This window comes from Gadus chalcogrammus, chromosome 7 (assembly GCF_026213295.1).
Source record: "Gadus chalcogrammus isolate NIFS_2021 chromosome 7, NIFS_Gcha_1.0, whole genome shotgun sequence".
Lineage (NCBI taxonomy): Eukaryota > Metazoa > Chordata > Actinopteri > Gadiformes > Gadidae > Gadus > Gadus chalcogrammus.
In genome coordinates this window covers 11,440,683-11,455,756 of record NC_079418.1, presented here as the reverse complement: position 1 = coordinate 11,455,756, position 15,074 = coordinate 11,440,683, and the positions used below count along the sequence as shown (strand labels likewise).

General features: G+C 40.0%; 2 protein-coding genes across 7 annotated transcripts in view; both read right to left on the bottom strand.

The window, feature by feature from the left end:
* aff4 (AF4/FMR2 family, member 4) overlaps positions 1-11,583 on the bottom strand; it is a 35,144-nt gene extending 23,561 nt beyond the window's left edge. For 5 of the 6 annotated variants that reach the window (XM_056594411.1, XM_056594406.1, XM_056594407.1 and 2 more), the window contains exon 1: positions 2,914-11,176. In XM_056594411.1, coding sequence (XP_056450386.1) covers positions 2,914-2,930 — 17 coding nt within the window. In that variant the 5' untranslated portion in view covers positions 2,931-11,176. The other variant, XM_056594408.1, reaches the window with a different exon arrangement.
* Positions 11,584-11,920: 337 nt separating this feature from the next.
* zcchc10 (zinc finger, CCHC domain containing 10) lies at positions 11,921-14,252 on the bottom strand. The gene is made up of 4 exons (XM_056594419.1): positions 14,143-14,252; positions 13,515-13,676; positions 12,901-12,942; positions 11,921-12,552 (listed from the first exon to the last, which is right to left on the bottom strand). The coding sequence occupies exons 1-4, from the start codon at positions 14,181-14,183 to the stop codon at positions 12,327-12,329; spliced, it is 471 nt and encodes a 156-aa protein (XP_056450394.1). The 5' UTR covers positions 14,184-14,252; the 3' UTR covers positions 11,921-12,326.
* Between the last annotated feature and the right edge of the window lie 822 nt (positions 14,253-15,074).

Here is a 15,074-nt window from a genome sequence, read left to right as displayed (position 1 = left end):
GCCGCTTTCACCTGCGACACATACCGAACGCGGGGCTGTACGCTACTGCGTGCGCGTGACCCCAAGGGTAGCTCTGGAGCTATGTCACATCACGGGATGTATACCATCTGAACGGACAAGAGGCGGGACCAATAGAAGTCCCGTAGTGGGCCTGGTCCATCTAAAGTGTGGCCCTTGTGACGTAATATAGGCAGCAGTGGAGGCTGGGGTGCGTGTCCGTGGCTGGGTGAGGAACTGAAGCCGCGCCCGCTACACACTCCTGCTGACCTCAACATACTAGTGTCTAGGACCACTTAAGACACCCACAATGGTGTTAAAAGCATCTAGTCAAAACATTTGAACTGGCGAGGATGTAAAACCCGATGGTGGCAGAAGCCTGCGACTAGGAATGACTTCCTCAACAACTAATTATACATTCCTTCTCTGAGGAACGTGCAGCCAAGCAGATCATTTCAATGAAAGAACTGCAACATGTGCATGGTGCTTTTTACCCAGTTTTACACATGACTGGATAAACAGGTTGTACATCAACAGGCATAGTAATGGAGCAAATCAATTAACTGGGACCAGTATGACTAACGGGCAGTTCTCAAAATATGATAACACTAGTACTACTCACTGCGACTAGACCTACGCCTTTCCTCGATATGACGCACTAATCTGCGTCATAATAAAAAACTAAAGATGTCAAGTTGGCAATGGGACCAACAATGCAACACCAGGCCAGGAAATGGGCATTTCCCCCTAAACCACATTCATCATTACCCGTCAAGTCTCAAAGGACCAACAATTCCCATCTGAGTCAATACTCTTAAGGGCAAAGTGATAGTAGAGTCTGTAGCTGGGTTCCATTATAACCAACCTCAGGATATTACTGTGACCTTAAGTGTTGAGAGCCAACATGGAACTTCCATTAACAGTTTTACAGCAGGAGGTGTAAAAGCCATTCTCACACTAAAAGGGAAAGATTTGGGCCAAGCTGTTTCAAGAGTAAATGATAAATTAGGGTTCATGTTGTCGTGTTTGCCAGCCTAAGTCCAGCATGACCACTAAACACAGGGGGACCATGCCTGGAGCAGACAGGCAATCGCCACAATCAGCCCCATTTGTTTAATCTAAAAACCGATGCAACAGTGAAGGAAGAATGTCGTTATTCGTTTTTGTTGAGTCAAAAGACGCCAAATAGTGTTGGTGGTTAAGGGAATGAGATGCCACGCTCTCCATGTTGAAGCAATCGAATGTCCTCCCTGGGGTTCCCTTTCATCGCTAAACCCCCATTTATTTAGCACACATGAAGCCATTGGAGGGGCGACCGCAGATAAGTTAATAAAACAAGTATTGGTTTCAACAGCTAAGACAACAGCATTCGACTATCTCCACAAAAGCTCACATAATTGTTTTTTTTAGGCAAACGTAAAACGCACGTATACACAAAACCCACACAGGCACACTATCAATTTGGATATAGATATATAAGAAACAAAACCCTCTTATGGTCTCGTAGCCAAGAACCGGTTTGGAAATGACAAATTCAGCTCGAGCAGAAACAAGAAGAGTCCTGCTATTGACAGTGGGCCATTATGAGTAATGCAACAGGTGTCTCGGCTAGACTGGCAAATTGCAAATGCACCGGGTACTTTTTCAGGCATTTCAACCACAATGAGGAATGTAACTTTGAGGACCAGAATGTACCAAGGCTGGTCCATAATCATTTTTTACAATTCCTTGCACTAAAGTAATCTGCCTTCAGACAACAACAACTCGACAAATCTTATACTCAAAACATACTGCTATCGAAATAAACGCATCTTGATTAATGCAAAACCTGTGAGGGCAAAAGGCTTTTTCAAACCAAATATTACATTGTTGCAAACCAAGTTTCACAACAAAATAAACGTGTTGTATTAAGCCAACAAGTCTGGACAAAAATTGTGATCTAAATATTGTTTGCAATTGAGTCCTGTTAATGTCTCTCGTTCAGAGTAGGACATTAAAACAATCTTTCAATAGAGGCCTAGTCCACATCCTTCAAATTAAAGATTTACCAGTTTCAATTTGTAGAAACATTACACAATTGGGAAAGTTTGATAGCAATTTGCTAACCATTGCAATAGGTTTGATTCAATAAAACACCCGATACAGTTTGTAACATTTGGAATTCAAAAAAAGTGCAATTATTTGCACAGCAACTGCAATATGATAGCGCAATTGCGTAGCCAGGCTTAAGAGCCAGGCTGTGCCCCTCACAGCTACCGCAAACAACATGGCTGGGCTGAAACATGGCTGGAATAAGTGTCCACCGGGACTGAGACCCTACACAACTCTTTGCACCTGTGTGATAACTGCATTATGAGATAACATCAGCCTCATGCTAAAGAGACCATGCTCACCTCAGGTAGCTTATAATAGAATACCAGAATGTCTTTCTCTGATTCGAAGGAAGAGCATTGAGTATTGTTCACAAGCCCACAGATAACATTGATAGAAAAAAATTGTAATTGCATTTCCACTATTTAATTTTTTAGAGGTTTGCCAACAACTTAAAAATAAAATCAATGTACACATACACCTTTCATTTGGCCAACCAAGTTTGTACCACAATGATATAAGGCTTTCTGAAAGTGTGTTGCTCTGGGTCTCAGGTTAAGTCTTTCACTATTCTACCAAAATTATGCAGAGTTTAAAATCAGAGAGCCTTAAGATCACAGACCCAACGCACAGCACAGAACTGCCATTACTAATGATTGATTTGATGGGCAAGACTGACAGCCAAAAATCTAAAACAGGGCCTCAACTGCACAAACTAAAGTTTAGTCTTTACAAAAGACAACGACGCCACCTTAAAAACTGACCACCAACACTGAACATTGAACATGTAGCCAAGTGACCAACTGCTAGATTTACATATCTTACCCTGCCTGAGAGGCCATGGCCCCAACCACTGAAACATTGGAAGAAGGGGGGGGGGGGCTCAGATAGTCTCCCAGGGATTCAGAAGTATTCCCCTCATAACCTCAGTCAGCTCGGATTCTCAAATGTCCTGTCCCGGAAGCAATGTGGACTTTATGTTTTAACCCCAGGGCTTTTAAAAGTCTAACTGTAGTTTCTTTACTTGGTACGACGGTACAGTGCATTTCCTTAGAGTAGAGACAAATCTGACTAAGGGAGGGGAGGGGACTGCTGGTTCTCGGGAGATACCATGTCAGAGAAAGGCAGGGGGGGGACCACACGTAGACCGGGACAATGGTTTTAAGCCCAGCGGAGTCAGAGCTCTCTCTCTCTCTCTCCCTCTCTCTCTGTGTGTCTGTGCCTGTGTACTTTTTTGTTGCAGTGTTGTTGGTACTCATCCTCTTGAATGATAAAAGCAACCTGATCGTATTGTCTGCCGTTAGGGGAAAAGCTCAAAGATTTGTTACGGTTTCGTTTCCCTCCATATAGTTGCCAAATGCAAATTTTCAAAGTTGGACTACAAATCCAGTGAAGTCCAAAGTAAATTATTGCAATGCATAAGAGGGGCCATACACAGAATGTCTGGTAAGGCTTAGGCTAATTCATGTGGGACAACTAAAACTGTTAAAAAATGCTAACAGTCCCAAGTGGATAAAAGGATCCCCACCTCCCTTCATAAATGGTAGAATCCAACTCAAGCCATATAAGGAGATGTTATTTTATACCACAGAGCCAGACCCCTTGTGATGTCACTGCCCTCATGACAGCCCAGCCAACCAGAGGCGGACTTACCATCAACAACCTCCCTCCCCCACTATGTCCCAAGCACAGCGTAAAGCAGCAGCCGAATCTTAAAGGCACAGTACAACAGTACCAGGGCAGGTTAATGCCAGGAGGCATTTTCATTAGCTGCATGACGACACATAGTGGAAATGTAGTATTGTTGTAAGGTTGCTGTTGTCTAAACAAGTCACCACACCTAACTGAGGCTTCAGATTTTAATTGTAGGCTTAAAGACTGGATCTTTACATCGTCGGCATGGATTTGAATGAAATATATTTCTTTGAGCAGAGATGCACCATAGGCTAGTGTTGTCACGATACTGGGCAGGATACTGATTCTAACCTCGATACAATACCTATATATATATATATATATATATATATATATATAGATAAAATATCGATATTCAAATACCATTTTGGATAACAGGGAAAAATTCAGTATTTTTTCAGAAAATAATATACCCAAAGTAAAAAGAGTCTATCTCCACAACTGCAGGGGCTATAATATATGTCATCTTGTAGTCAAAATAAAGATTGTTGTGCAAGGGAAATATCCAATGCAGATACTACTTGGTTAGATTGAATAAATCTAGAACACAGCATAAGTGGAAGATTACATTTCCACATAAAATAACAATTCGTTGGTCATTATCAGTTGGTAGCCCTGTAGTACTGAGACAAAGAGGTAGATAATTTGAGAACCCGTTGTAAAATGTTGATAATTTACCCCTCTATTGAAAGTTCAGGGCAAATATAATTGAATGACACCAAGCCAAACACTCGCAAATACACCATATGGTCACCAGATGGCGCTGAAGAAGATGTGTTCTGATTGAAGGCAATTTACCTATTTCCTAAGAAAAGTTCTTAGTCATTGATTATAAACACCATGTTTGTTTCAAAATTGGGCCCAGACACTGGATCAAAAGTAAGTAAAAAAAAAAAAAACACTTTTGACAACCATTTTTGATTGTAAATAGAAAAAGGGGAAGTTTGTTCTTTATGGCTATGGATATTTGTGAGTCACAGAATGATATGGTTTAGACTGCTGGAATCAATGGAGGCTCAGCTTTCATATAATGTATAGTTTGCGCAGGTCAAGTTTCGTGAAAAAGGTCGCTATTGCTCTGCATGTGCATAGTAATGAAACACAAAACCTTTTTTTTTTGCATAAGAGTATACACATTTCCTTGGTAATTAGCCTCAAAGCCAAAGTAATTGTGAACAGCACTCCTGCCGTTTTCTTTCTCTACCAAGAAAGGTTGCGGAGGTCCTGCATTTGACAGGTTGAGTATAGGCTCACTTTAAGCCAACACAGAGCATTGAGACCAGTGTTGTTTTCGTCAGGCAAGACGAAAACGAAAATGACGTCGTCAGACCCCTTTTTTCCATGACGAAAATGAGACTAGGGTCTGTTCGAAACCGCGTACTTGCTTACTACTCCTACTAACTATGACGTCAAATTGAGTAAGCGAGAACTTAGTAAGCGAGTTTAGGTAAGCGAGTAGTATCCGAATGTCTTCTACTTCCGGAAAGATTTTGAGTAAGCATCGCTAGCTTACTAGACGTACTCAACTGCCCCAGAATGCACTGCGTCTATTCAAAAGAACAGTGGAAGCAATGGCGCTAAACGGGGAGCCGCAGCAGCAGTGCTTTTAATAATTGTTTAATAATTGTTTTAACATATCACCGCAAATCCTTAGGTTGAAGGTGTACTGTGACGTTAAATGTGACGTTTATATATTTATTTATAATATTTATTAACGGCGCCCGGCCGGTAGGTTATTGACACGTCATTTGATTCACGTCATCTGAGGTGGTTAAGTAAGGACGGTCTTCTGAACGTCGATTACTCAAATGGATTACTCAATCATTATTTAAGGATTCGAGAAGTAAGCCAAATATTTAGTAGGTAGTAAGCAGTAAGCAAGTAGGCGGTTTCGAACACACCCTAAGACGAACGTCACCAAAGCCATATAAAGACTAAAATGTGACGAAAAATGTAGACATTTTCGTCAGACGAGAACTAGACGAGACTAAATTGTTAGTGAGAGCATGTGAGCGGAGCGGGTGGTGGAGCGGGTGGTGGAGCGGAGCGGAAGAAATACGTTGGAGCGGGTTGGAGCGCAGAGCGGTTTTAAATTCAAAGGCCGGAGCGGGGATTTGACTCCGCTCTAGTCCGCTCCAGTCCGCTCCGTTTTTAACTGCTTCTAGCGGCTACATGTAGGTGGTTCACGTAGAATAGAATGGGTTTCAATGGGAGCATCCAAGCAACCTGATTGGATAAAACGCGTCACGTGAGACCCTTCCACCCCCCCCCCCCCCCCCGCAACACTGGCTCGTGTGCTCGCGCGCAGCTGCGCCTGCACGCACACGGCACACACACACACTCACACTCATACACTACAGAGAGAGGCTGGTGGACAAGTTTTCGTCGGACTAAAACTAGACTAAAACCTTTTGAGTTTTCGTCAGACTAAAACTAGACTAAAACTTTCAAAGATAGAAATGACTAAAATGGGACTAAAACTAAGAAGCATTTCGTCAAAAAGACTAAGACTAAAACTAAATCTAAAATGCCTGCCAAAAACAACACTGATTGAGACTAGTGCTGAATTCCTCTCATAAATTCCACCTACATTTGAGCCAATATTCTATGTTCCTTGGAAACATGAATTTTCACGAGCAAGAAGGTTGTTTCACTCATGCGGAGACCCATTAAAAACGTTCAATGTACCGGTTAATTGTTGACCTATGTCGAGCTGTAAATCAGCCATGATTTTAGTTCAACTGATTTCTTTTCACTGTGTCGACGTGTTCCGAGTTTGGCGGTTGGCCAGCGTTTGACATCCATTTTATCCTGAACGAGTGCTTCCGTAGCTACAAGATCTTAGTTTTGCCCAACACTGCAAGCCTACGAACTGCTATGGCTAGGTAACTTTCCCAAATACTGCTCAAGTTTGGATTCTGTGTTCCCATCGTGATATCAGACCTAGAGACTGAGGCGTGCAGAAAGACCTCAAAGTGAGGATATTGGCTGTGTATTAGTCAGTGGGATAATTCAGAGTACAGAACTGCATAAAGCCTAAGATACTGTCAAAAATACGAACGCATCTCTTTCTACTTAACTTTTTTCTAACATCTTATGAATACATTTTATAATTATGTATTTGGTCTAAGTTTTAAAGCAGGATATATGTAGTCCAAAATAAAGTCTTTGCCGTGACATTTTTGTGCAGACTGAAATAGGTTTTTCTAGCGATGTATATCTGCCAAGGAGACAGTCAGGCAGCAGCACTAGTCTCTAATAGCCATCGTTGGGTCAATACTTCTACAAAAGAGGCTAGACAATATTATACATGCTACAATTACTTTAATCATCATCAGCTCAGTTTTAGATTTTAATTATTATTAGATTAGATTCTTTATTACTATAATACATCTAAAAAAATAATTTCAGATATGGATTTACCTCAATCGCCAATCGCACAGCAGAAATAAACCCTACAAACTTTTGAGAATGTTGCCTCCCTGCCAAAGGAGTTTTATGTGATAGTCACTCAGATCTTTTAGTGTTAAACACATTTTATGTAGCATAATATCTGGTTTTACAATGTTTACATTTTGCACTTACGTAAGCACTACGTAGTTCATATTCTATGTATTAAAGTTCAGTTCATGTGCCACGGCCTTTGTTCATCCACTTCTTTACTTTTTATGGATTGGTTGTGTCTCTACAAGACACGTATTATGACGAAATCCTCATGAACAAATGACGGCTGATAAAGACCATGGGTCTGGTGGGTTGGAAGCACTTTTTCACTAAATAGAAAGGCAATAACGTACACTGGACAAACCGAGAAGCCCCCTGCTCACAAAACACAGCGCATGGAGCTCTCCTATTCCTCAAGAGGGGAAAGGTCCTCCTGACTATTGCATCTACCAGATGTTGGCCTCCAGTGTGTGAGTGCAACCATCGGTTTATCGATCAGCTTGTTAAGAGTAACAGAGGGCTCCTAGAAAGGGTATAGCAGGTTGTATTATTATGCATCCACATTCTCTTCCTTCAGTTAAAAAAAATAGAGAATGTCAAAACAGTCAAAAAACCTTACTAAAACCTTTGATTACACAACGGTTTAGTTGTGTGTGACTGGGGAACTTTAGGATTATTAAAGCAATCGTTTGGCTAGAGAATACTATTTGTGCTGCACAAGCTGAAATTTCACAGCCTTTAAAGATGGTGAAAACATGATAGAGATTGGCATGTTTTGAGAAAAATGCATCTAAAACACGGGATTTGGATTAACCAAAAGATATTTTGTGACACCCTTGAATCCAATAAAGGGTACTAGAAGTTATTTTTCAGCTCAAACAGTGATATCATTGATATACTGGTCTGGCAGGCAGGCTACACGCTACCAGCCCCGAATCATTTTATGTAAACCTGCCGAGTAGGGTCATTCCATAAAGGGGGGCTAGTGTGAAGGGATGCCAATCAGAGCCGAATACTGTGTTGATACCGATCAACACAGTCCAACAATTTATTCTAGGAGGGGTACATAAAGCCTTTGATTTGACAGACCTGCTGAAATTATTAGATGGTTCGCAATTCGCATTAAAAATGTATTAGTGAGTGATCTGAAACTGACGGACCAGGAAAGTTGTTACTGGGGCATCGCTGACCATTTGACATTCGTTCAAGGAATACCCAACTGTTTGAATACAATTATGGCAGGTCTCTTAACTTATTGCAAACGTGCATTTAAATGTTGATTAAAGCTACAACATCTTAGCCCTGCCAATACAGCATTTGCTTCAACTAAATAAATAAAAACAAATACCTGTACCTAAAGGGTTTGTGGCATTTTTCTCACGGTGTGTCCAAAGCATATAACAAAGTCTTGTGTGCCAAAACTGCTGTATTTGACCATTATGCAACTAGAGATTTGACTTCTAATAATGTTGAACATAAACAACTAAAACAGACATTTTAAAGTTGTAAACTGGAATGAAACATGTCAGCTGAGCATGTTAATGTATACATAGCATTATTAAAAGAAGAAAAAAACCTCAATTCCTATTTCATTTCGTCTAATAAGATAATTTCTTTGGAAAGAATACGTGACTAAGATTAGGAAATTTGTTTAATCTTGTCTGCAAGCTAATCAATATTAGCTAGAAGCAAGTACAGGCATCCAATGGAAAGCCAAGTCTGACGCGATGCCTGGCTTCAAACGCTCAAGCTCCCTCAATTCCGTTTGCAATTGGTTTCATGGTAAGAGCCAGCCATTGGTCCATCCAGCTGCCCGTTCCAGCCCTTCAACTTGTGTTTAGACAAAGCCGCCCAATCAGCACTCAAACGCCCCCCTGATTAGCCTGCCCAAGGCTCTCTTGTACAATGAAAGGGAGACTGGAAATTGATGCCAATAGAAGCCGGATCCCTGAGACAATATTTAGGCATTAAAAAATGACACATTTAAGATTAATTAAGAGACTTAAACCCAGAACCCAAATAGGGGCCAATGGCGTTATATTTTACACTTAGTAACACAAAAACTGGGTATCTAAGTGGAACAAGCAATTTGCAATTACTTTTTTAATCATTAGTCACAACAAGAAGAAGCATACAATTTAAAATAACTGTGATCATTTTAAGATACGTTTATAATTCTAGTCTTGGGTGACACCCCCATCCTGGCATTAGCTAGTTCAAACCAACAGATCAGGATCTTGTATCAAAATGTAAATCTAGGCCTCCAGTGAGTTTATAACCCCAGATCACAGTTTACCTATGGTTATGGAGGAATTAAAGCCAAGAGCCAGAGAAGTGAGGTCAGGGAGGGCAAAGTGAGTACCATATTTTTATGCGGCGTGGGCAACTGCACGGAGGGCTCTGATTTCCGATTAGATTCCAGCTAATTAAACTGCCTCTCGATGGGGCAAGCTCTCAAACAACCAGCTAAACAGTAGCAGTAACTTGATAGCTATGTTATAAAATGCTCCAAGCGTTGCTTGGGGGTCTGTAATGAAGTGATGAAAATTCCAGAAGGAATAAAAAAACAATAAGAACTACACAAAAAAAATAATCTACAAAATGGACTCTCTCTCTGTCTGTGTCTGTGTCTGTGTCTGTGTCTCTGTGTGTGTGTGTGTGTGTGTGTGTGTGTGTGTGTGTGTGTGTGTGTGTGTGTGTGTGTGTGTGTGTGTGTGTGTGTGTGTGTGTGTGTTAAAGTGAGTCCTTAAAATGATTTATATGGCATCTTACTATTACCATACCATCCCTTTTGAACATATCTGGAAAGCATCAGCATATGTGGTAAGAAAACCAGGACAGTATTTTGGACATAGGAAATGGTTTGATTGGAAACAGAAAGAGGTAAACAGGAAGTGAACAGGACATCACAGTGGCTACATTCTACAGAGACTTTTATAGAATAAAAAATAAAACTAACAATTATGACTTAATTGATTTCTCATTAGTAGGTTTACGTTTATCGCGGGGGCCTATGTAATAACAATTGTCATGAAACATTTCATGGCCATAATGAGCAATCCAACCCATACATGTCACAAACAACTTTGCTGCCATGCCCAATTTAACTTGCCATGCGTGTCATTAATAGATATTGCTACGTTAGTGACAATATGTCTTTAATTAAAATAAAATACCCCCCCTTGCTTCCTTCAGAAGGGTATGTAAAATGGCTTCCTAGAAAAGCATATCAGCTGTTTTCCCCGTGGTGGACAATCACATCTCTGCCCTGAAAATGTAGTTTTCAGGGGGTAGACGATGGGCGATTTCATACCAAGCATCACGACACTGAAACAAGTCATCTACATGATTACACGACGCACATGGAGGGCTAGACTTATTCAGGTTTTTTATCCAGAGATAACAGAAAACAGAAAACCTATGAAATGGACATAGTCTGTAACGATGTCATTTAGGATTAAACCCATGCTCGGATCCAATTTGATCCAATAACACGTAACATGTGATTCCGTGAAAATGTAATCCTATAAACGAGAATGATATTTGAGGTCCATGTAAATAGTTGTGTCCTAGTTAGTCAACATCCCACAGACTGAACAAAACAAGACTGGGTAGAAGAAGTCTCACAAGGAGAAACACCTCAATGCCGACATAATTTGTTTCAACAAAGCCAGGATCCACATCAGTGCAATGATACGATTGCATGTCGATGTGGTCGTAATGTTTGTTTATACATTTAAACTACAACCAGTGTGTAGTGTGCTAGCGTTGCTTCTCAGGCTAGCCTCGCTTTAGCTGATTGGTAGCATAGCCCCCTGTGATGTGGCTAGGCTAACTGCTACCTCACAAATGTGCAACATTACAGTACAAAGCAGATTGTATTCAACACAGAGTGCCTCTTTGTGGTGGCGATAAACCGTGCTCTACACAATCCAACACAGTACAACCCCCTTACCTCTTATCTTCTCTTAGGCCCAAACCATCCTAGCTGTGGGGAAGCTATTTTCTCTTTGTCTTTTTCTCCACGTCCAGTGACACACAAATTAAGAGGTAACGACTAAAAGATAAAAACAGCTAAAACATTCAAACGAAACGGGACGTTTCAACGCCGCCGTCTCTTTCGAATGCAGGTCTAAAATCAAGCGACGGGCCGACTATCCTCATTTTGTCCCTGGTTTTATGGTTCATCAGCAGTGATAGGTGAGACTGCTAGCTGTTAGCCAGCAGGTAGGAACACTACAGCCTGGCTCCTCCGGGCGGCGGGCGGCGCGTCAGCAGCTGAGAGCGCGTCTCTACGGCGTCTCTTCTGCGTCTCTATTGCGTCTCTACCACGTCACGTGGACGGAGCCCCTTATTAAAACGACCCGGGGCTCTAGCCCCTCACTGAATTTAAATTGCATTTTATTACATTTTAGGATAACGTCTTTATAGTGCCGACATTTATTGTATTGTTAACGCACTGCTTTGATATAAACGGGGGGAAAAATGTCCACATATTTTTACTAAAGATTTATAGCTAATGGAATCCACCTGGCAATTTGGCTTAACCGCTGAACAGTTGAGTTAATAGTATATCAAAAGCAGTTGGAAATTTGGTCCAACATAAATAAGCTCCAACAAAATATAGATAATTGAAAGTGTTAATTTGGTACAAACATGCTTACAATTAATAAAAAACGGCAACATTACAACGAATGCTAACATGCCCTTTATTGAAAAATGTCTTCGAAAAAAGATCTTCAAAGCCAACTGGGTATGCAAATGCAATGTTTAAATGTCTTCTGTAGAGTGGATGTAGGACTAAAAAAATAATGTGTACAATAATAAACATTCTGAAAATAGTCACGCTTTAAAATTGACATCGGAGGATGTTACAGAGAGGTGACAGTTCTACTAAATAAGCCAAATATGAAAAAAGAAAAGAAAAAAACTGTATTTGTCCAGCTCAAAAAAATAATCAATGCAAATTCCCCACCCTGAAAATATTCAGGGGACTGGAAAACATACAATCATACAACAGTATCTGCTCATCCATCAACAAGATCAAATAAAACAGAATGAATAAAAACGTCTTAAAAAAATGTTAACATGTTTCTCTTCTATTTCTTCTTTTTCTTCTTCTTGGGTGGCCCTTGGTCAGAGTGACTGCTACTTCCCGAGTCTGAGCTGTCTGAAGAAGAGGACGATGAGGAGGACGAAGAGCTGTCGCTGTCACTGCTGCTGCTATCGCTCTCGTCTGAGGAGGAGCTTTCAGAATCACTGCTGTCAGACGACTCGTCTGAGGAGCTGTTCGAGTCACTGCTGCTGTCGCTGGAGTCACTGGACCTGGGAACATGTGCAAGAACAAATGGGAAGTTAAATCTTTAGTAACATGTGCAAGGAATGAAAAGCCTAAAGCTTATTTGCAACTTCCCTGCCTGGTTAGGTATTTCTACATCAAAATGGAAGTTAATAAAGTTAACACAGAGTGTCATTACATGTTTGTATATATGCATGCATGAATGAATGACTGAATGCATATTTATTTCTGTTTGGAGGCTATTCCAGAAACGGGAGCCTTTGAGCCACAGTGCAGATGCCATTTGCAGTTACCGTGTTGACTCCACTTGTTTGTTTTGTCACAAATATACACGGCACAGTTGGGGGAAAAAAATTCACACATTTGTCACCTACTTCTTTTTTGCCTTCTTTTCCAATGGACCCTCTTTTCCTGGTCTGAAAATGAAAAATACATGTAAACAGAAGTTAATTTTGACTTCAGATTATAACGTTAACTGGCAACGTCACACTAGCAAGATTTCACCATCCAAACTGACTGTAGAAAAGACTGTGAATCACTTGATACCGTCTGCCGTAAACAAGCCCAAACTACAGGATTGTATTTGGATCAGTCCTATATAAAATAGCCCTCGAATTGGGACAGCTTCGATTGGCGCCAGGCCTGATTGGGAGGCTAAAGATTAGAAACTTAATCCCTGCAAACTACGAGACCACATGTGTGGACTGTCCAGAATGACCAGCCATATTTTTAGCAGATAAGAGCAGACTTTGAAAGATCTTCGGTCACCAGGGATATATCTGGGTTAAAAGGTAATCTTTGAATGTTTTCCCCTAAGTTCACTGCAACTGCATTCTCAACACAGTTGGTGTTAAAACAAAACTGCTTGGACACTACTAAATTACTGTTCAGAATTGTAAAGTAGTCTTCTATGATTTTGAAAACATTACACATTACACATCATACAACATGTCAAACTTTTTACTTGCAGGTTCCAGAGATGCCTTACCCAGGGGGCATGTTTTGCTTATTTTCATTTTCTTTCAGCTTCTTCTTCATCTCCACTGTTCTTGAAGGTCTGTGAAGGTACTTGCGTTTTCCAGTGCATTCATAAGTCCAGTGACCAAATTCCAAACACTTCTGGCACCGCACATTTTGTTTGTTGGCCTCCCTGCGTTGTACATTGGATTAAAAAATAAATAAATAAATAAATGCATGCGTCAATGTATCAGTTTGCCTCAACAATTGCAAAAACAGCACTAGGGGGAGGGATGTTCGCCAAGAGAGGTTAAAATCATTGCGTTAATGGTTTTACCGCTACAGCATAGATACTGCAGATAAGCCAATTTTAAATATTATGTTTTGGGTGAGGGAATTATTTAAAAACTTAAGTAAAACACAAATCACAATAGATTAAAACATAGATTAAAATCGATATAAATTAAGGAAGAATCCCACCAGAATCACCCTAACAATAATCACACCGTCGAAAAGTCGACTGCCCGCTTGTGTTACCAGACGACGCTGTAAAAGCTATCAATTTGATACACAGTGGCCTACTAAAGCCAATCAAATCATATAACGAACAATTTGACTTTAAACTACTTTTTTACACAATAATAATACATTTTACTTACGCTTGTCTTCGGGCAATAATTCTATGCATGGGAGTCGCCATTTTCAACTTTTCTTCTTCATTGACCAAAGCTCCTTACTACATCCGGCACACTGTCTATATCCTCTCTGGCGCCCCCTATGGATGATTCCTCAACACCCACATAGCAGCAAGGTACACGATAAAGTAAATAAAGATAATTAAAACAATTAAAATATGTAAAAGTAGCAACGTAGATCACAATAATAAATATTATTAATAAAATAAAATATAGTATGTAATAATAATATAGACTAAAACTATGGTAATAATTAATGAGTAATATTTAGCAATAATGTGTAGTAAAGTGTCAATTTTAGTGTAAACCATTGGAACTTTGTGATTTACGTACATTTAAATTAAGAAGTTCAAGGGGATGATTGAAGTTGCATTCAATAAGGATTGGTCCTGTTTTAATTAGCTATCTTAATTGTCCCATTGTATTATATATATATGTATAGAAATGTTGTTCTGGTTGTTCATTTGTGTTTCTGTTTTTATTTGTATGTTGTTATCAAGGCGTCATTGAAAAAGAGAGCCTGCTCTCAATGGCCTTCCCTGAATAAATAAATGTTAAATAAAGGCACAATTCAAATTTCCTTTTTGGTAATTGTAGAGATTATTACTGAAATTAAACTTGTGTGCAAGGAAAACTTAACAAAAAAGGCATGACAATCCTTAAGTTATTTCGACCTTACATTGAAAACAAATTGATTCATTGAGTCATTGAACTCAGAAACATGTTATCAATAGCTTCATTCGTTCATTGAAACAATATGATGATGAATCACTTCAATCCTGAACCTTCCATAATAGTCCAGAGTTATCTAGATTCTAGATAACCCTTGACGATTGTGGAATGTTCTAGTCTATAACATATCGCGATACTACACAGGGAGACTGCGAGAGTTGTGA